The sequence below is a fragment of the Choristoneura fumiferana genome, chromosome 7 (genome assembly GCF_025370935.1).
Source record: "Choristoneura fumiferana chromosome 7, NRCan_CFum_1, whole genome shotgun sequence".
Classification (NCBI taxonomy): Eukaryota; Metazoa; Arthropoda; class Insecta; order Lepidoptera; family Tortricidae; genus Choristoneura; species Choristoneura fumiferana.
Window position 1 is genome coordinate 18264649 of NC_133478.1, and position 23437 is coordinate 18288085.

At 40.8% G+C, this 23437-nt stretch overlaps 1 protein-coding gene across 4 annotated transcripts; it reads left to right on the plus strand.

Moving 5' to 3' along the window:
* On the plus strand, window positions 1-23405 carry LOC141429806 (eukaryotic translation initiation factor 5-like). 4 transcript variants are annotated; one of them, XM_074090353.1, is made up of 5 exons: window positions 1-323; window positions 535-673; window positions 19578-19686; window positions 21390-21553; window positions 22012-23405. In XM_074090353.1, the coding sequence occupies exon 5, from the start codon at window positions 22073-22075 to the stop codon at window positions 22244-22246; it is 174 nt and encodes a 57-aa protein (XP_073946454.1). In that variant the 5' UTR covers window positions 1-323; window positions 535-673; window positions 19578-19686; window positions 21390-21553; window positions 22012-22072; the 3' UTR covers window positions 22247-23405. The 4 variants fall into 4 exon arrangements, with proteins under 4 accessions (XP_073946454.1, XP_073946456.1, XP_073946453.1 ...); XM_074090355.1 differs by lacking the exon at window positions 22012-23405 and having other exon boundaries at window positions 4-323; window positions 21414-21551; XM_074090352.1 differs by lacking the exon at window positions 22012-23405 and having other exon boundaries at window positions 6-323; window positions 21390-21551.
* The last annotated feature ends 32 nt before the right edge of the window (window positions 23406-23437 follow it).

Sequence of the window (23437 nt, forward strand, 5' to 3'; positions counted from 1 at the left end):
TAAAATTTTTCGTTCATACTCTGCGGTCAAAGAATTAGAAATGCTATATATTCTTAGCCTAAATGCACTCAAACGAGAAGTAATTTTCTCTGTTGCAAGTTTAAAAAAATGCCTGTTTCCGGTGTGATTCAGTTCTAGAAACATAAGAAAGTGTACATTTTCATTTATTTTCTGTCGTCATTTTTAGCCACGGTAACGTGTAGCGTTTGTTGAAATTAATTTTACTTTATGTTCGTACATAGTCAATCGTAAACCGCGTTTTAATTGCGAACGTTCTCTTTTCGGAAAGGATTCGCGAGGTGCTTCGTCATAGATAGTGGAAGGTACGTAAAATCGAATTTGCACACCATGTTGCTATGGTATGGTAGATTATTTATGTAGGTATTCTAGATCCGTAGACCACGTTTTTGCCAGCTGGTGCGTTCATTGCGGGAGGAGAAATTGGTTAGAAAGATATTATAGCGTTATAATGATGGAATTAGACATGGAGTGTCGATCGCGGATGCTATAGCAGTGTTTTGTGGATTGTGCCAGGTTTACGCAGCCGGCGACTCGAGGAGAAGTGTTTCTGGTGCCCGCTTCAGTGAAGCCAGGATCACAAAGATTCATCCAGTCTGTCAGCTCTCGTCCAGTGGGGCGTTATCGTTTTATATGACTTTAGCAAGATTTATAGGTGAGTTTTTAAATCATTCGTTCTATCGAAAAAAAGCTTTGGTCATGTTGCCAATTTTTATCAGTAGGTAATGCATGTGTAGTAGTTGTAGTAATGATAATGCATTTTTTTCATTTGTAGTAGAGCTTGTTTATAACAAGCATTATCACAGAACTTAAAAAAACGAATTGGAACAGCTTATTAGTATGCACTTAGTTTACTCATGATACAGTTACAGATTGACAGAAGATATAGTTATTTGTACAACAGTATTAAATCATTTAGGTTATACATGTGATTAAATATTGTGAAATAGCTTTAACTCATATTTTTTCCTTATGCTCATACTCATTTTTTTTATTCATGTCTTGGTGTCATGAACTATGGTCTACTACCTATACAGTAGGTATTCAAGTCTGGGAGTTGTTTTGTTAGCCTAATGTTGAAAAGCAAATTCAATCAGATATTGGATTGGAATAATTGATTTTTTTAATTAAGCCATCTAGTAAATAAGTTTCTAATTTTATGATTTTTTAAAAAGGTTTAACAGGTATAATTTAACGCACATGTATCAGATTCACATGTGATGCATTGCGTCACAAACAATTCATGAGTATATCACATGAAGCTCATTATTTTAAGGTTTGAATAAATTACATGTGAGCTAAATGATTCTTATTGGATTACATGTGTGAACAAACTGAGTAGAAAAAAACATTTTTGTGTGCAAGGTCAGTTATTAAATTTTCAGCAGGACAGGAAAGAGACAGTGACGGGCAGTGTTTACTCAATTAAACTAACTTAACATGTCCTGACAGTATGCCTATAGGCATCCAAATATAAGGCTTAACAACATTTAATTGAAAGTAGCGTCCACCAATGTGTTAAGAACACATGCACTTTTCAGCTACAATTTATTTGATGACCAGATAGGCCAGTGCTGCAGTGGTTAGAGAACCTGACTATGAAGCTTGGGGTCTGACCGTCCCATGTTCGATTCCCGGTTAGGGCAGATAGGTATTTGTAAGAAATCCATTGCCTAGTATCACTAATAGAAGCTTTGCTTACTTTGGAACTAGATCAATGGTGTCAAGTGTCCTGTGCTATTTATTTATTTGTTTCTTGCAATTGGACAGACTGTATTGTGCTAATTATATAAGCGTCTCCCATCATTGAGCTTCAGACTAAGAAAAGAATTTAGGTAACATTAAATTTAGTTTATCTTGTCTGTATTTTAGAAAAATAAAACTGGTACTACTACTACTCATGTGGAAATTTAAAAAATTATACCACCATACTTTAAAGTCTAAAGACAGTGTTTCATAAAAAAAACTTGAGTTATTTAATAATACCATTGTGTAGCTTATGACATTCTGCATCAGATAGTATAAATCAGTGTTTTTCAACGTCGCGAAAGCTGACGCGGGTCACGAGGGTCGCGAAGCCACTATTAGTTGCTGGGAAAACAAGTCTAAACCAGATTCTGTAATGGAATGGTCATACTAAGACATCCGTTACACGCTCATGACGACAGAATTAACGTTTAACCCTTTTAGACAGATGGACTGATAAAAATCTAAATGTTCTTCAGTCTTCTCCTTTTCTTCTTAGCCATTTTCTACCATGTTGGTGTAGGCCTCCTTCAGCTTTCTCCACTTCTCCCTGTTCTGTGCTACTTGTATCCAGTTTGACCTGGCTATTCTCTTGAATGTCATCCTTCCACCTCATCTGCGGACGTCCTTTCGGGCGTGTTGCGCCCCAGGGTCTCCATTCCAAGGTCTCCCGCACCACGAGTCGTGCTTTCGAGCGACGTGGTCCGCCCATTGCCACTTCAGGGTAGCTATTTGATGAACAGCATCTGCGACACCACTTTGCTCCCTAAGCCACCTGTATTTTGTGTATACACTCTTTAGTAAAGAACCAAGTTTCTGCTCCATGTGAGAACTGATAGGATACTTTGGTTAAATATCCTAGCTCTTTGTTCTGCTGTGATTTTCATTTTAAAGGCAGTCTAGTTTCGCATAGGCGGCCTACATCAGACTTATTTCCCCATCCTTAAGCCCATCACACACAGGACGGGCGCGGGTCGTGCGCGGGCCCGCGACGAGCGTATTTGCATGGCGATGTATGGACGCACAGAAAATATCTTGCGACGATTTCGACATTGGCGAAATGCACGATTATTATGTACCTATTATTCGCATTCTCCATTATTGCACAAAAAAGTTCACAGACGCGTGTCTCAAGCAGGGATGTTACAAAGCTCCGATTCCGTTTCCGTTAAGTCGGTACTTCCGTTTGATATTAAACATCCGTTTCGGTTCCGGTTCCGTTACTTTTGAAACGGAAGGTTATATCGGATGTCAATGCTTAGCGCGGCGACGACATGATGAGCGGCGTACATCAAAAACATACAGAGGGTTATGTAACGTTTCTGACACTCGCGATCACAATCAAATGACAGTTTTTGTATGCGAAAACTATCATTTGATTGTAATCGCGAGTGTCAGAAACGTTACGCAATAAACCCTCAGGCTCCGATTCTGGTTCCGGTTCCGGTTCCGATTCCGTTTCTGGTTCCGATAAACTAAATTGAAAACATCTGGTTCCGCTTTCGGTTCCGATAAAACCACATCCGTTACATCCCTGGTCTCAAGCGTATGGCACTCGCGCTCGCACTGGTCCCAACCGGTCCGAGATTTCGTTTCCGTGAGCAGTGTCTATCAGCGTTGCTCGAGCGCACTTTGTATGTAGATTGATTTCTGTACTTATCTGTTTTGTGGTCTAGTTCTGTCTGGCGTTAGTCTAGTCCATCATTCTGGTAAGAGTGACGCGATAATTATTGTGTAACCTTCACGGACTAACAGACTGATGCTCCGGGCTGATAAAAATTAAGTAAATGTATTCAATAATAGTCTGCAATCCATTTTGAATGACAGAAAACCAAAATGGTGAACTGAACTGACTCATTCTAAGCGTGTAACAGATGTCTAAAGATTATATCGAAAATACAAACTGTAATATAGATGCACAGAAAAACCAGAAAAATAAGACCAGCGCTGGGAATCGAACCCAGGTCCTCGGCATTCCGTGCCGTATGCTATACCGCTACACCACCGCTGGACAACGATACAGACACGAATTTCTCCTATGCACCTCATATCTCAGCTTGTGTTGTTTCTTATTTAGCCACTTAAGCTTTACTTATTTGCTTATTTTTCTGGTTTTTCCGTGCATCTATATTTCAGTTTGTATTTTCGATATAGGTTTTACGGGATGACCGTAAAAGTAACAAAAAATTTGGAATTGAAAGAAAAAATACAAAAAGATTCCAAAAAACCAATCTTAATTGTCTAAAGATTGTCGCGTAGTGGTCACTTTAAAACAGCTTGTTCAAGAGTGGCAATTCGCACTATCGCTGTGTCTGCAGCCCCATGCGTCTGTATTGTGCCGTGTCGCTTCACACGTGTCTTGGCACGGTCCGTGCCTTGGTGTTGGTGCAGCCCCGCACTAGATCGATACGCATCCGCATCGCAGAGCCTGCAAATATCGCGTTGTTAAACGGCGGATGGAAGACTTGTCTTAATAGGACGTGGGATGATTCAGTCTAGTGGTTTATTTCCAGTTTCCAGTCTTTGGCGTTTGTATACGTAATGAGAGAACTTGAAAGCGGTTTTTATAAAGCATTATCTGAACGATAGCGTCATTTTAATGTATTTAACTAAATTTTGTTTTCCGATGCTGGAATGTTGATAGAAAAGTTTTTTGGAGTCCTGCGGTCTAAACTTCCAGAGGCCTTATTGTGAGAGAATTCTTGTGCTCAGCCTCCTGGCTGAGTTTAATATCAATTCATAACTATTAGTTCCTACTAATAGTTATGAATGGATATTAAACTACCCTTAGAGCAAAGCATTAGTTTTTGCACTAAAGCTATGCTATGCTTACATCATGAAGCGTTGCTGATGTGGCCGGAGGTTTAATTGTTCCCTAGAATTTCGTGGTTCTTGTCCGAAACAATTCTATTGTATTGAATTAGGCGTTACTTTGCGTAAAATTTATTTTACTTTCAGCAGCAATATAAATTTACCGCATTCGCAGATTATGGACCCATTCACGTCAGCAGTCAGTGGTACAGTAATGTCAAGATATTGAAGCCGTGGTGGCCGAGTGGTTTGACCTATGGCCTCTCAAGCAGAGGTTCGTGGGTTCAAACCCCGGCTCGCACTTCTGAGTTTTTGGAAATTCATGTGCGGAATTACATTTGAAATTTACCACGAGCTTTACGATGAAGGAGAACATCGTGAGGAAACCTGCACAACCTGCGAAGCAATTCAATGGTGTGTGTGAAGTTCCCAATCCTCACTGGGCCCGCGTGGGAACTACTGCCCAAGCCCTCTCATTCTGAGGGGAGGCCTGTGCCCTGCAGTGGGACGTATATAGGCTGGGATGATTGATGATTGGAAGGATATTGTGTTATGTCGGTAACATATCGGAAGAGTAATTCAATATTTTCCCATTTTTATCGCAAATGTACGCTGCGAGTTGGCCCTGTCACTCAGGGCGATCCCGGCGGCATGATTCCATTATTCACCTCGCCTCAAATGGCTTTGACGTAAATGCCGCAACGCAGTACATATATAAAGAAGGAAAGATATAGCATTATTTTATTGACGACATGTTAGTCCTCATCCCGTTCTGGTAGGTACAGTCGCCAACACACAGATATTTCGGAGCGGCGATGGTAATCAAAAATATTCAAAGATAAACTTTTGTAACTTTATGTATTTGTCGATATTTTTGAAAACCTTGGCCGCTCAGAAATATCTGATGGTGACTGTACCGATTGATCTTAACCAAAAAAGTTTTCTAAGCTCAGAGGAAATTAAACTATGATGGTGTATTGTTTCTGGTGTTTAGTTTCTTTGTATTGTATTGTATGATCACATCCGATCATATTTAGCAATTTTTTAATCGCACATGTACAGAAACTGATAAAATTTTCTTTAATTCTTAATCTGAACCCATAACGAAATAATCAGCCTTAAAAAAACTATGTAACATTTCGAAATGGCATCCAAATCGATTTGTTAGAAGATTCAATCAACGTCTCGTTGCGACGTTATCGTCGACGCTTGATTAATTATTAATTAAACAATGTGAACCTTGAAGAAACTATAAAAACTGCTAAATGGAAAATCTATCAAATTAAACGGGTTTACGTTGAAATTTTTTCACAAAAATACAGCTTGGCAGAGTAGCCCCAGGCTTTCAGAATACGGTATTTGACTATTTTGTATATGTTTTATAAATTAAAACTACACAATGCCTGTTATCGAATAGAAAAACAATTTTTAAGCTACCTTTACAAATAACAAAGTTATAAAGGTTTGAAATTCAAGATTAGACAGAGAAAGACATATTGGCATGTGACGTCACACGCCAGAAAAGCGTTTGAGAAAGAGGCAGGTATATAGATTTTTCAAAAAAATCACCATAAATCCAATTTTCAATCGATTTAAATTTTCTCTTCGCTAAACACTATCTGTCTATCTATATTTTCATAATAATATTAAGATATGGCAAAATCAGGAGTTGTCAAATACCGTATTGTAGATTTAACGCAATTCTAAGGGCATGTTTCTCCACCTGTAGACTAACTTTAAGTGTCAGATAAAAGTAATACAGTCTTTGTTTATTCGGACAAAACAAACAGAGACGACATCACTGATATCCGTCTCTTAAAGTTAGTCGACAAGTGGTGAAACAGGCCCTAAATGTTTACTTTGCTGGGTAGTGTTAGTACGCATGGTTATAATAACCTCTACCCATTTAATCTGTCTAGCTCTCCAAAGTTTCTCTAAATTCGTACAGGTTATGACGCAAAATCGGCTGAATCGATCATGTTTCGAGCACCTCCGTGAAGCATGCGGAGACGTAATGAGGCCTGTGTGCTAACTTGATGCTAGACGAGAAAGGTAGTTCGTTGACCCGCGTGACATAACCGCGATTTGGCAGACTCGCAACATTTGGTTAACTTGCGCGTTGGGCGTTAGGGGGAACTCTAACTTGGTTTATTATGTCAGTTGTTCATGCATTCCGAAAGCGCTGGTAGTTTAAAAAATGACGTGTAAAAGTGCCCATTGCGGCCTATTTACTGAATAAATTATTTGAATTTTAATTAATCGTGATCACTTCTGATGTGGATTTAGATTCAGATTTTTTTCACCTTGTCTCGTCAGTGGTAATCCAATATGTATTTCAATTCCCTTTTTAGCAGGAATCCAACTTATTTAATCGTTTTTATGGTCTAAGAGCAGCTGAAGATCGACCTTTACCTATCTGATAACCGGATGAGACATATTTTTTACATACACGCCTATGATAGCTTGCCTATCGAAAAGTGTTCATGGCTATTTTAAATTAAATTAATTTTAGTCCATTTATTTGGATTACCTTCACTCTTTTCATAGGCGAGTCAATATCGGTAACTACACCGATCTTGACTCGCCTGTTCATACCCGCTTGCCAGGTAGCCATGTACAAAAATAATTAGGCAAGCCTACCAAGGCATATTCTCTGCATTAAAAACTATCAGTTGGTATAAAACAAATCCGGTTATGAAAAGAGTGAAGGTAATCCAAATAAATGGACTAAAATTAATTTAATTTAAAATAGCCATGAACACTTTTCACTTTTCGGTGTAGTTAGTTACCGATATTGACTCACCTATTCATACCCGCTTGCCAGGTAGCCATGAACAAAAATAAGTAGGTAAGCCCACCAAGGCGTATTCTCTGTTAAAAACTCTCAGTTGGTTATCAAAAGAGGTAATCCAAATACGTAAATGGACTAAAATTAATTTTATTAAAAATAGCCATGAACACTTTTCGATATGCAAGCTATCATAGGCGTGTTTGTAAATAAATAATATTTAATAAACAATGTCTCATCCGGTTATCACAGATGGGTGAAGGTCGATCTTCCACGTCTCCTCTACTATTACATGTCTTCGCATGATTGCAACTTATTTATCATATGCAATTAATATGGGCAGGTCATAAAAAGATGGCAGAACAGAACACAGAAATGAAATTGAAACTACAGTTTTAAAATAAACAAACGCTATGGTTCATTCAAGATAATTACGTGATCGAAGGCTTTGTCACTATAAAAGATAAGTAATTTTACAATCTCGAATGTAATGTAATTCTTGTTCGGTCGCAATTGACACGATTGCTATTCGAGTGTCTGGCTCCGCTCACTAAAAACTAAAACATTAAGCACGTGAATGTCAATTATGTAATCACTGTTTACTCGTCAACTTTTGCATCCATTTTTAGGGTTCCGTAGTCAAGTAGGAACCCATATAGTTTCGCCATGTCTGTCCGCCTGTCTGTCTAGAAAGCTGTAATTTGGCATTTAGTGTGGGCTATCGTTGGATAGGTCTTTTAAAACCATTTGGGTGGTTACTAAGATGATTTTTCTATTCAGTGATCTGTTTGCGAAATATTCCTTTAGTGCAAATTTTTATTAAAATCGAGGGTCGTCCCCATACCTAAACCCCCCCCCCCCTAAAATCTAAATCTAGGTAATATAAAATATTAATTGGTAATCAAATTCAGAACAGATTATAGCGGCTAAGATTGCATGAGAATTATTAGTAGTTTAAGAGTAAATAGCAGCCTAAGGTATAAAATACACCTAAACTTGGAAGATTCCGTACACAATACGAAATCCTTAGAAAAATATTATTTGTTTTTTTTTCGTAATGGCTACGGAACCCTATCCTGGGCAGTGGGCGTGTCCGACACGCTCTTGGCCGGTTTTTTACATACTAGTTTATTTTTCTGTCCAGATACAACACTTTAAATCCTGATCACGAATTGCAGTTATCTTGGTATTTCCTGACTTTCAGTACAATACCTGGTTTTATCTTTTACAGTAATATACAAGTACAAGTTAGTCAGTCATTAAAGCTATTCTTTGATTTCTTTTTCTGGGTATTATTGAAAAGGCTTGTTCTGTGTTTCGTAAACTGCATAATTTGACTCAATCTTTTACATGTTGCAAAATGTATGCAGTATGCTCCAAGTTTTAGTAATAACGAGCGTTACCATCTCATTCCGCTTCAAATTGGATATAACTCTCGCAATTTCAATTTCACGCAACGTGTAGCACCGGATTAAACAGTGTAAAGGTCGTGCACGCGACGCGCAGTATGCAGCAGAGCAGACACGCCTATCGACCTCTCGTGATAACATCCATAGCGAATGCTACGAGATTGCTTTGCATTTTAAGGATAAATATGGATCTGTCTGATCATAGTACGAAGTTTTGTCGTTTTTGTTACGTATGCAGCTCGTTTTTTGTTTAACCTTAATCTAGGTACTAGTTTGATGTCATTGCCTCAGCACTAGCCAGCAGGAGTGGACCTGGACCTATAGTCGTCTACCTGATGGGCTTCTATAACTCCTCCTGGTTCGTGCTGAGGCACCTACTAGTGCTAGCGGTACGCCCCGAAATTCAGCTAAATGCTGTACATGGTGTTAAAAGCATGAAAATTGGAACGATTGATCACACGATAGGTTTCAGAAGTTTTCGTGCTACGGGTCAAATTGATTCTTATGGCCTGCATTTTTGGCGAACCGCTAGCACTATACTTCAAACTGGTACCGTTTTCCTCTGACTTTACTTTGGATAGTTGTTTGCTTCTAACAGTCCGTGTTATTTTTGAACTATTTCCAGGGGTCATATTGCTTTGAAATTTGGTATGGTGGTACCATGAAAGAAAACACGATACTGAAAACGATCGTTGAAATGGCTTGCATTGAAAATTATATTTTCAGCTAAAACTTGCTTGTCTTTCAGTGACAAATCTATATCAAATTGTTTTTATTTATCTTCGCAAATCACCCGTAATTCTTCCCAAGTCTATTAGCTGTGAGAACAATTGACCCGAACATTGGCGGCTCTTAATTCCGATACTAAACTTGTATCAGCAATTTGCTTCATTATTTACCCGTTTGCGATGGGAAGGGAATGCCTATTGTTCCCGGGTTTCGTCTTGCTTCTTATTGTACTGGCATTTTCGGCTCAGCCATTTTAAGTATATCCCAGATTATACGATTCATTTTATGGCACCATTACTTTGCGGAACCCGTTTTGTTAATCACACAAATAAATGAGCTCTTTTCATTATGAGTTCCCGCGCAAGCCTCGGCCTAGCCTAACTCACTGTTACTGCGTAGCTCTTAAAAATATTCGCTTATTTACGTTTTATTTTGTTTCAGTAGGTCTTGCAGTCACGTTTTAATTAAAATGTTTGCGTTAAATAAGCCTACATTTCTCTGCAGTCATTTAATTATACGGCTCGGCTCACTGACCCATTTCTGCTCCTCGTGTCAGGTTTCTCAAAAGTTCTGGCTGTTCAATTTGCCATTCATCCATCAAAACGCTGTGTTTTTAATTTCGTATTCCCTATATAATCCCTGAAAGTAGGTTAGAAACGTGTTGCTGCATCAGCGTTTGTGGGGATGTTAATTTTTTTAAAGTAATACTTGTCTAGAGGCTCCGAGCCGGCACGACACGACAATCGATAGTCGGCGCCGCGCATGTGCGCCCCCTCCGTAGGCCTTAGGCGTCCTGAGGCGTCCCAGGCTCCAAGCAGCATCGAGAATCATTTTAAGTGTCCATTGTTTGCTTTGAGAACTTTTTCCTTCCCGAATAAAGGGGTTGAGGTTTCGGTCTTGAGCGAAGGCTTTGTGTTTCGACCTTTTGAAATTTTTATTCGACTGTTTTATTGTAACCGCTGAAATCTAACACAAATGCTGTCGAGTTTTGTACGTAAACTGGAAATTTTATACTTTTACAATGGCGCTTTTTTCTTATTGTGTATTAACGTTATTTTAACCTGCGTAAACGAGCAGATAATCCTTCATGCCGATCACTGCTTGCTGTTACAGTTGGTTACGTTACTTCTAAGTAATTTACAAGACCTTGCAAGTCCAATGATATTGGTTATTGATATCATTAAGCAAAGTAAATTCTATATAATACAGTTAAATATCCTCATTAACGCGATATGGTTGATATAATTTAGATAATGTATTTAAATAAGTCCGGTAAAGTTTTGTTTTTGTAGTGCTTGCAATAAATGATCTTTGCTAGAGCGTTGAAAGGGCTGGCTTTTAAATTTCCTCGCATTGAAGTTTACCTTGCAGCGTGTTAAAACAGCAAATTCCACATTGTTCGTATTTAAATGTCTGCTGGCGTGGTTGTGCTATATTTATTTGACACCAAGATGTTTTCCTAGACAGTAAATGTCACTTAATATTTAAAATCCGTCGACTCGATAAAGCATCTTGAAATGAACTACACTAAATTACTGCGCTTCACAAATGTTTTGACATGCAGAACCCGCCCTCTTCCTTATGTACATAAACCACCACTACCATAAGAAATGCTGACATGGTTTGAACTATAAAGGTATACTATTTCATTATCAAAGTTTGGTTAATCGTCTCCAGAGTAAACACCCGTTGCCAAACAAAACGAATGTTATGCTAGCCACGTATTATTTCTCACAACATTATACTCTAAGCTATAGCTGAAAAGTGAAAACCTTGAATAAATGACCTGTTGTATGTAGTAACGTGTCCCTATAAAGTCTACGTTCCATAATCGAAAAATGACCTGAGTCCCTTAGCAATTCTACGCACTACACATACAACAGAGGCCAACAGTTTTTGTTTGCGAAATCTGTCATTTGATTGCGATCGCGAGCGTCAGAAACGTTAGGCAATACGACCTCAGGTCATTTAAGTAGTTTGCACCAATACCCTCTTATTTTTGTATGTTTTTAAACAACTGCGGCGAAGAGAGTTATGTATTTGTTAAAGTTGTTGCAAAAGTATAACAAAAAGCATGAAGCGAAATTTTCTTGTTCGTTTATAGCCTTTTGTTGTACCTAATTATTTTTAACTGCTCTACACATCAAAACGCAATCATTTCTCACAAAAATTATAAATTTCATATAAATTCAATTCTTCCACAATTTTTTAAAGATACTCTTAGTGCCCATGACTAACTTGACAACTTGCACTGCGTTTGCCACAGTAGCAGCGATCGGGGTTTTTTTTAAATAATCCATGGAATTAGACGTTACTTCGCTAGGATTCCCGATGGCTAAAACTTGCACTTGAAGCAGTTGCCGAGTAGCAAGATATTAGGTTTAGATTCTGTTTTTGAGCTTATCTAGTCACGTGTTCTCCTATTCTATGCGGCGCAACAGGAAAGTAGCTAACATTTATAATTTACGCGGTACAAATACTGCCGGCCTTGACTCATACCTAGGCAAACACGTCTTGACCGCACATTATAATTTTGGCTGTCTGGTCGGCAACTCTTCGCTACGTAGGCTGCATTGTTTATCGTCTTAATTAGTTATTCTTTTCGTTAACGACGCTTTAGGAATTGTACTCTACTAATAGCACGAGCCTGTGGTGAGGTTTCATAGTTTTAGTTAAGTTAAAATGGCTTAAGTTTTAATGGGATATTTCTATTATATCACAAAAGTTCTGTTTGAGGTTTTTAAAAGCATAATCAATCAGGGAAACAACGGCGTTCGTGCAAAAGTTTTCTACTTTCTGTTAATTGATTTCGGAACGCTTATTGCTGCTCACGCGTATATAGCCCTGAATAAGTAATGCAGTATTTCGGGCTTTGTCATGCTCATGAATTTGTAGCATTGTAATTAAAAAATAAAAGTATCTTGTCACGATACTTATTAGGTATTTCATGTAAAAGAGAACGCGTGACACTTGTACAGAGCAGCATCCGATTTATGTCCCCAGTGACAAGACTTATCGATCGCGCTTACGCTACTCGAATACCTCGCAAGTTTTGCAACCACGTATTTTATTTACAACCTATACATATTTTAGTATCACGGTTGGGAGATTTGTCTTACGTGCTTGTATTAAAATTGACAAGTAGCGTCTCAGGTGGCTGGAAGGAGGAGTGGCACTCAACCTGCGGCGTTAGCTTGAGAAGAATCTCAAGTAGGCCAGACTACTTAACGGTTAAAGCCATCTTCAGCCATATTTTAAGTCACCTTGGAAGGTAAATACATAATTTCGTGTCACTCAACCTTCAGCAAAGGTTCAGGAACGACTAACTCGCCTCCTCGGTCATTTGGGCATCGTTTAGTTTGTGTGTTGCAATATGTAGCATACATTACCCGGGTCATTAGTGAATGGTCGCACAATGGTATCTGATGGCGGCCATTGTGCCGCGGCCGGAAGCTGGCACACGCTGTATCGATGTTTTGACACGAAGCCGGATGCTTGAGCGATATCAGAACCTGACACTAAGGGCTTTATCAAAATCACTTTTGCAAACTCCTGTGAAATGTGGAAGCATGTTGTTGGCTTTCGCCGTACGTAATGCGAAATCAGTCGAAAAGGTAAATAAGGAATAAACCTTCGATAATTAGATTATAAAGATAGGTTTTTACAAGCTTTTTTGGCGATTTTTATTTTTACCACGTAAACCAAATTTCAAGTTAATCCGACCAACATAAAACACTGAAAGTTAAATAGAAGCTTGTAAAAAAAAACGTCTGTTTTCTTGGTTACAAAATCGATCCCCTATTCTAGAAGCCAGACGGCATCGTTTACTGCGGGAACCTTATCCGGGATTAGCAAATGGATTATTGATTATGACACTGTAATACGAATCCATTAACGCTTAATGACGCGTTCATTAGTAGCGGGCAGGTACTTTAAACGGTTAAGCCTGTTTGGAGTGCTAGGAAATTGGCGCTGTTTTATATCTATTCGTGTAAACAAGTGTCATTACACATACAAAACTACTTGTTTTGGCAAGATTTTAGTGTGTGTTGAGCTTAACTGCACACTGGTTACAGATAACTGTGTTCGAGCACCCGGAACAGACTGCCTATAAAACACTCACAGTAACACGCTTGCATTTAGATACGTCAATATTGCAGAAAGTTGAGGTTCTTCTGTATATCTGTTACAGGAAATCGGAAGAACTACAAGATCTTCCTATTCTCCTTTTACGGCCTACTGCAACTCTTCAAACTAATAACGTTATGCTTTATGCTTACCCCCTGTTTCACTACTCACTTTGTAATGCCCTTTTTGTTTGTTTTGTCCGTATAAACAGTGACAGCATCACATTTATCTGTCACATAAAAATTATCAATGAGTGGTGATATACACTCTTAATCATTTCAACTGAGTGGGCCCCCAAAAATGTAAACAAGCTCACACTGTTGGCTAGTGTTTGTGTACTCGGAAGTGGCTGCTGGTTGCGCACTGACACAGTGCGCGGGTTGCGTGTAGTGTTACAGCCACCCGACACCCGACATCGTGGCGCGAGTATGCGCAAACAAACGCTTAGAACTTGTAACGCTATCGTGACCAGAGGCCGTATTTAATTGTCTAATGCGCAGACGCTTGCTGTCGCATTCATTATTTCTTTCTGTCTAGCGGTGTACGATGGTGATAGAAAGAGACGGTGAAAGCAAAGGCAAGAGCCCGTGCCTCTAGCCTCGGTTCAGCACAACCGTAAGGATTAAGTTTTCATGAGCAGCGGCGGGATTGCAAATATGCGTATATGATATGATGAATTATTTTAAGTAGAAAACATCATGCGTGTAGTAGTAGTAGTCAGTCTGCCCAACGTTCATGTAAAAATTTAACACATTTACCCAACACCACCATCTGTTAAATTCCTATCTTATAGATTTTTAGTTACTGCCAAATAAAATAAAGCAACGTAATAAAGTGGTAAATCGGGGCCTTAATAACTTACGTTTAGAAATGGAGCAAAAAAGTAAATCTTTGTATTAGAATTACATACGTACATTATCTTTCCGTTCAATGAGCCTTTACGAAGTCTCAAAATACTACAGTTCCCTCCGCCACCGCCCGTCACTCAATCCGCAGTCATACGAAGCCGTCAATGAAATGTTGGTCGCTGTAAACGGCAAATAAACAACGGATATTGTCGCGTAACGCAACCGACACTTTGTCGTCCGTCGTGTCACACGTAACATCCTGCCCGTTGTTTTCGTTCTGCTTTACGTGGACTGCATTGTTGGCTTGAGACCGCGGCCATCTTACTAAATCTAATATTGATTAGTTGAACAAGGATAGTTACGTGCCACGAGTATTTCAACTCTAAATACGCAGTTGGATTGATTTTGCGCTGCAATATTAGTATGCATATATTATGACCATCAGGCTTACTAAACAAGAAATAGTCTTATAGTCTACTTCAAGTTCTACATTTATTGAATGAAACTAGTAAAAAATCTCAATAAAATAAGAACGTAGCGGTACTAGTAGGTTTGACACGAACATATTCCGCCAATATATTGTTTATTTCTAGTTAATTGCATCGTGTGCGAGCCTGTTTAGCTTTATCTTATTTTACCGCTTCTATATCTGCCGGTCGGCGTAATCAAGAATTAGAGATACTTCACCGTTACAGTAATGGTTTTTGTTTCATTATAAAACACATTACTTCTAGTAGCTTAGCTTCCTTGAAGGAGTCCTGCCAAAGGTGGTATTTGGGAATACTCAGTTACTACAGTAATACTGACTTAAATAGGTGGCGGCAAAAAGTAGTGACGAAACGAATAATGATCCTATTCTATCGAGTCTACGTAATTTCACCAGTTCACATTCATCGATTGCACACCGCTCCCATCTACTTGGCATTTGTAAAAGTGACCATTGAAATTTTCCACAATTGGACTCTTCGTGAGGCTGCCGTGAGTTGAAAGCATCCATTCAGCCGCGTTCCACTTTGTTTCATCCGTGGAGTGGCGCAGTGCGGTCTCACAATAATTGGACCGCAGCCGTGCCTTGACACTGGCTCTGGCTCGGTCTCTACTCTGCTACGTTCTCGACTTTTGCCTCTCGAAGAGTCGGGAACAGGATGGTGTTGAGAGATGACACAGCACGATTAGGGTTTGCTCTACTCGCTACTAACTAAGTCTTGATGACGAACGCGTTAAGATGGTTTTTGATTGGCCAGCTGAGCCATATTTCACCCACGCTGACTGACAGGTGCGACTACTACTTTCATAGAGAGCAATTTTGAAAAGCGTATGTTAATCACGAAACACTACAATACGGTATTTGACTACTCCTGAATTTGGCATGTCTTATATATTATTATGAAAATATAGGTACACAAAAAGTGTTTAGCGAAGAGAAAACATAAATCAGTTAAAAATTGGATTTATAGCGATTTTTTGAAAAATCTATATACCTGTCTCTTTCTCGAATGCCAGTATGTATTTCTCTGTTTAATCTTGGATTTCAAACCTTTATAACTTTGTTATTTGTAAAGGTAGCTTAAAATTTGTTTCTCTATTCGATAACAGGCATTGTAAAGGTTTAATTTATAATACATATAAAAAACAGTCAAATACCGTATTGTAATGTAAACCTGGAGGGCTATTACTAAATTCGAAAATCGAAGTGCGTCCGTTTTTGTCTGTACGTCTGTATGTCTGTGTCTGTCTGTCTGTCTGTGGCACTGTAGCTCTTAAACGGGTCGACCGATTTGAATGCGGTTTTTTTAATTGAAAGCTGGTTTTCTTGCGATGGTTCAGCCGTTTTTGAGATATTGAACTTTGAAGTGACATTGTCGGGGTTTTCCAACTTTTTGATGTTTAGGTTATTTAGTTTATGATATGAAATCCAACCGTGAGCGATCGTTTTTTATAAAAATGACTGGGCTCATATATGCTACAAAGGTGGTGTTTTTTGTTGACGATGTTATAGATTAACACATTTTCATATTGTGATGTTATGTTTGTTCAAGTGAGGGGCTAGAATTGCTACCGTTTGCTTTGCATTAATTCAGTTCAAGAACTCTCACCAGTTATCTACATCACGTGTATTTTTTCCATTTTGTGAACAATTCGTATTTCAAATTGTTAAAAATCCCACTTCCCACTAATATTAAGTTTATGTAAACGTTGTTGCTCTTTCACGCAAAAATTACTGAATGGGTTTTAATAATAATGTGTAGCCCATACATCAGAATATCACATAGGCTTACCCCGATATTCTCACGGTATTGGGATAAAATCTCAAATCTCAATCGCTGAGTTTGGGTTTTAAATGTAACGTCAACAAAGAGTATTCCTACAGGAAATTGGTTTGCCGCGGGAAATATCACCATTGATAAGAAATACATCCATTGTTTGATTATTATTACAATCTATTATAGACTTGCACCAAGCGGGCATTCAGCAATTTGCGTGCCACTATAAAACCCGCGGATGTTTACTTCGCGCGCGCCGTAACTTCAAGAGTGCGGTGGCCAATGCCGCGGTGGCTTCAAGGCCTTCAAGGGCTTCGTATTATGTACACTACTCGCCGTTACGATAGCCGCAGTATGTGACAAACCTAGCCTCCTCCACGAACGTACAAGGTAAAGGACTGGATATGATTTGTAAGATCAAGTTGGGAGTTTACGATGTCCCAATATCTGTAGGACAACTTTGAAGTTCAAGCATAGATTCAGGACGGAAATTTTTAGCAGCCTAGACATAAATTATTGAGTGTATTATTAGGGGAAAATTATTGCTACATCATAAACAGTACCTGGGCGAAAATTCGATAATAAGCTTTTTTCCAGAGAAGACCAAGCTAGATCGAGTTGTCATCCCCGAAAACATACCAAATTTCATCGAAATCGTTGGAGCAGTTTCCGAGATCCCCGAAATATTGGTATAAATATATACATATATACAAGAATTGCTCGTTTAAGGTATTAGATAGATAGATAACTTGTGTAAAATAATGTATATGCATAGAACGGTACAGGATCATCAGTATCAAAAGCATATTCTTTAATATTTTGCCCTAGGCCGCTTAGTCTTGAATCGTTTTAAGTTCTGCTATGAAAACGCTGTGACGTTTTTAATAGAGTTCTTATCAAATAATTGCAAGAACGCGATAGTAATGTTCTTGAAAAGTGGTTTTGGAATGGCGTAAAAAACGCATATCGAAAGAAAACGTTAAATGCAGTGCTGTGTTTATTTCTTGCTACGAATGTTTCGTTTTGACATGAGCAATCCGGAACCTTGACTCCTTTCCCAACGCGAGGATAGGCGCGTGCTCACGTCACACGCGGATTTTTTATCAGACTTCATGGAAGCCTCGTTAACAATCAGGTCTGTCAACATTTACTCTGCACGTACATCGGCTTTGTTCGGATTTCACATTCGAACCTGCGTCACTAAAAGATTAAACGATCGGTCCTGTCGCCACTGAACTATGATAATTTTAGTTGGACGCAAACAATGGGTAACAGCTCCCTGATAACACAATCAAAGGAAAGCACTGACCCGATGACTATTTGCATCTGATCAAGCAAACAGCCGAAGTCAAAGATAATCCCGGGACAAAGCAAAACAGAAAGGATAATTTATCCGTCTACTTGGGGCTCTCAAGTCAGCAAAAATAAAATATTATCATGCATTTTGTGCGCCTTATATCTTAACTGCTCCATATATTATCACGAGATACAATTCGGGCTGAACAAGGCAACCATTTGAGATTGTTTCGTATAATATTGTAACTGTTTTCTTGTTCGTGATAACGAAGCTTTGTTCTTTTGTTTTACAAATGTGATTAATACTCTCTTGTCAGTTTCTATAATTTTTAAACACGAGATTTAGAACACTTTTTTTGAACTATTTGTATTATCATTATCACTGTATCTTAAAATTTATCCTTCTCATTACAGATTAAAAGTATACTTAATTCATATTATAGTACTAATATAAGGTACATTATAGACCTTAACACAATAATAAGACTGTCTTCGCCCTTTTCGTTGCTCGACAGCTTTTCTACACGGCGTTTTTAGTCATCTACATTTGGTTTCATTTTTACAATTCTCGTTACATTTTTTTATTTCTAAACTATATAAAAACTAGAGCACATTGAAATAACTACAAAAATAAAGCTCGGGCTGAGAATCGAACCCAGTTCCTCGTCTCCGATGCATGTTCCAACCCGAGCAGTTGCCGTATAAGACGAAATTTCTCATCGCGTTCTCGAAACACTTTATTTTTCATACTTGAATCTTTTGTTGCCTGGTGTCACCTACTCCCAAATGTATGTCTGTACTCTGTACGAAACGGATGCACATGCAGTTCTTCTTGTTTCATTGACAGCAGTGAATCGGTTCGCAGGTTTGTCCAGGTTTCCTCACGATGTTTTCCTTCACCATAAAACTCGTAAAATATAATTTCGCACATGAATATCGAAAAACTCAGCGGTGCGAGCCGGGATATCAACCAGGGATGTAACGGATGTGGTTTTATCGGAACCGAAAGCGGGACCAGATGTTTTCAATTTATTTTATCGGTACCAGAAACGGAATCGGAACCGAAAACGGAACCAGAACCAGAATCGGAGCCTGAGTGATAGGTGAACGAGATGTTAAGGGTTGGTCTACTAAACCTGAGGGTTTATTGCGTAACGTTTCTGACACTCGCGATTACTATCAAATGATAGTTTTCGCATACAAAAACTGTCATTTGATTGAGATCGCGAGTGTCAGAAACGTTACGTAACCCTCTGTATGTTTTTGATGTACGCCGCTCATCATGTCGTCGCCGCGCTAAGCATTGATATCCGATATAACTTCCGTTTCAAAAATAACTGAACCGGAACCGAAACGGATGTTTAATATCAAACTGAAGTTCCGACTTAACGGAATCGGAGCTCCGTAACATCCCTGGTTTGAACCCACGATTTTCTGCTTGAGAGGCCATAAGTCAAACCACTAGGCCACCACGGGCTTAATTTTTGTAAAACCTTGTATTGTCAAACTCTTCTTACTTAGTATTTTTTTCTTGTCGCAGAGACATCAGTACAGAGCGAGGAGAGCGGTCGGTGCGTCGCGGCAACGGGAGCGGCCGGCTGCCGTCGAGCGTGCATGACGCTACAAACACTTAGCAATACTGCTCGCAGGTACCCGCACCCACGTGGCAAATCAGGGGGGCTACTACGAAAACCGAAGTTCTTTTCAAGTGGGTTACATTTGAGCGTAGGATACGAATAAGATATACCTAATGTTATCATTTTAGATGATACAACTATGGACGGCTTTTACACATCTTACGCCGCATCGATTTACGATACGATGCCGTGTCGTGGGAATCTACGAAGGATTGCTTCCACGACAAGACGTCGTATCGTGAAACGATGGCGCTTCGTAGCAAGATGAGATATATTATCGTGTTTGTATGTAAGAGCCGTTGTACGCATTACGTACGATGTCTAGTAGGCGTTTTGGTCAAAGCCAGTGTCATAAGACTTCTGCTGCTGAGTCGGATGTTACAGGTAGCAATTGAGAAAGAGAAATGAAGTAGTAGATGATTTTTGTCGTGACTAGAGGAGATTAAATTACCGAATCTCGGGATGAACTCAATTTTAGTATCAGCTGCTGCAGTTACGTTAGTTCCCAATATTCATATTGAAAGCCGTCATTCCATTAGTTTAACATTTTGTTTGCCAAAGTATGCCGAAGTTGCGCAGAATTACAAGTTTCCAAGTTATCGAGTTGTCCGATCCGATCACGTCGGGTCAGTTTTAATTAATACAGGGCAACCCAATTTCTTACTAAGTTTAATTTTTGGCCAGAACTAGGAGTAAACATAGTTTCGGGCTTTGTATAACCCTCCGTGCTATAGATAGAACAGCGTCCACTCTTCAACAATAGAAAATTGCTTTGACAGCCAGGCTCGTAGGAAATGCTCATAAAAATGTTGGACAATGCTTTTTTCCAGTCAGATAGTATTTTTAGAGAGCTCCCGAGCGCTCTCGGCGCGCGAAGCCATTCCAATTTACCGTAGAGGTAGGTACAGCCGAAGATAATTGAATGAAAGCAGAGGAAATTCTCTATACCTACCTATAAATAGGAAGGACTTCTGCGTCGTAGCGCTGGCTTTAATTTCAAAAATGGATTTATTTACGGAAGTTGTGGATAGATAACCCAACAAACTGACATAAAGGGATATATATTCTCCAAAAGTGGCATTTTTGTTCACTTTTGCGACTCAAACTGGTTTAAATATGATTCCCGACCACAATCCGAAATTTTCTGGTTTCATTTACTATTTTCGGCTCGTACGCTACAAAGTCCAGAGGCGGTATTGTTCCTAAACGTGAACCGGTTTTGACTCATTTCTAATATTGTGTCAATTAAATAAAATCTAGGTTTGTGCGTTTTATTTTCTGGAATAATAATTGCTTAGCAGCACCAAACAGGTAACCGTAAAAAATCGCATGAAACATGAACAAAATTAAGTTTATTGAATTCATTAAAAATAAATTAAACGCACAAACCTAGCTATTTAGGATTGCCTGATAAAATTGTAAAATTTGCCCAACATTGGCTGACGGTTAAGAGTCCGAAACCATTTTCGCCCTTAGGGCCTATGCTAGCTGGCGCGGGTGCACGGAGCGGGCGCGGTTAGCGCTGCTCATACTATTTTTCAATAGGCGTCCCGCTCCGTGCAAACCGCGTCATGTAGCGTAGGCCCTTAATATGATAAGTCACGACTGCACAGTCCCAGTCTATCACGTTCGGGATCTCGTCCCTCCCCGCCCGCGCCGTCGCGTCGGGCGTCCCGTTGCCGTACGAAGCACCCCTGGTGCGTGTTCTGTTTCAGAACATCAAAATTTTCCAGTAACAGGCACCGGAAGCTGCTGCCGCTGAGGCAGACGTGACTGCCGCGCGCCGCGGACCCCGCGCGCCCGCATGCGGCCCCGCAGCCCGCAGCCCGCCGCCCGCCGCCGCCGCTACTGATACTGCCCCGCTATCCTCATAACACGGGTCAGTATACCCTCACCATCAGCCTCCCAACGCCACAATGAACCATGAATCATTCAAAATTGATATTACTCATATTGCTGCTAGTTGCGAAATACCAACAGCAGCTCCTGTGACTAAACATGATTTACGGACAGTAACACTGCCGTGCGATCGATATCAGCAGCAAGTCCAATTTTAAACTGCGGCAGAATCAAACTTACTGCTGATATCTAACACCGCAAACTTTTAAAGATTTTCAATCGCCCTAAAATTTTAAACAGCCGGATTGAAGTTCTGTTGCGAGACTTTTTTTTTTCCTTTATCTGGCCACAAACTCTTTGCGATACCAATTTCTGGAGCTATATTGTCTGACAAAAACCAACAAAGCCAACCAAAGCTAGCAACCTCCGGAGAAATGATTTTCAATTTGGAGACGTACAGTCTCCCGTGTAACAATCGATTATGCCCTTCTGTTTCAGATCTAGCGTAGCAAGTCTGGAATAATTAGTTAGTTGTATAGTATAAGTAGTACCGGCCACGATGGGGACTCTGAACGTGAACCGCAACGTGGCGGACGCGTTCTACCGCTACAAGATGCCGCGCATCTGCGCCAAGGTCGAGGGAAAGGGCAACGGCATCAAGACCGTCATCGTCAACATGCCCGAGGTCGCCAAGGCGCTCGGCCGCCCCGCCACCTGTGAGTACCCACCATAAACACCCCGCATCCATCCTAATGCGCTCCCGTAAGGTCAAGGTCAAGGGCAACGGCATCAAGACCGTCATCGTCAACATGCCCGAGGTCGCCAAGGCGCTCGGCCGCCCCGCCACCTGTGAGTACCCACCATAAACACCCCGCATCCATCCTAATGCGCTCCCGTAAGGTCAAGGTCAAGGGCAACGGCATCAAGACCGTCATCGTCAACATGCCCGAGGTCGCCAAGGCGCTCGGCCGCCCCGCCACCTGTGAGTACCCACCATAAACACCCCGCATCCATCCTAATGCGCTCCCGTAAGGTCAAGGTCAAGGGCAACGGCATCAAGACCGTCATCGTCAACATGCCCGAGGTCGCCAAGGCGCTCGGCCGCCCCGCCACCTGTGAGTACCCACCATAAACACCCCGCATCCATCCTAATGCGCTCCCGTAAGGTCAAGGTCAAGGGCAACGGCATCAAGACCGTCATCGTCAACATGCCCGAGGTCGCCAAGGCGCTCGGCCGCCCCGCCACCTGTGAGTACCCACCATAAACACCCCGCATCCATCCTAATGCGCTCCCGTAAGGTCAAGGTCAAGGGCAACGGCATCAAGACCGTCATCGTCAACATGCCCGAGGTCGCCAAGGCGCTCGGCCGCCCCGCCACCTGTGAGTACCCACCATAAACACCCCGCATCCATCCTAATGCGCTCCCGTAAGGTCAAGGTCAAGGGCAACGGCATCAAGACCGTCATCGTCAACATGCCCGAGGTCGCCAAGGCGCTCGGCCGCCCCGCCACCTGTGAGTACCCACCATAAACACCCCGCATCCATCCTAATGCGCTCCCGTAAGGTCAAGGTCAAGGGCAACGGCATCAAGACCGTCATCGTCAACATGCCCGAGGTCGCCAAGGCGCTCGGCCGCCCCGCCACCTGTGAGTACCCACCATAAACACCCCGCATCCATCCTAATGCGCTCCCGTAAGGTCAAGGTCAAGGGCAACGGCATCAAGACCGTCATCGTCAACATGCCCGAGGTCGCCAAGGCGCTCGGCCGCCCCGCCACCTGTGAGTACCCACCATAAACACCCCGCATCCATCCTAATGCGCTCCCGTAAGGTCAAGGTCAAGGGCAACGGCATCAAGACCGTCATCGTCAACATGCCCGAGGTCGCCAAGGCGCTCGCCGCCCCGCCCCACCATAAACATCCA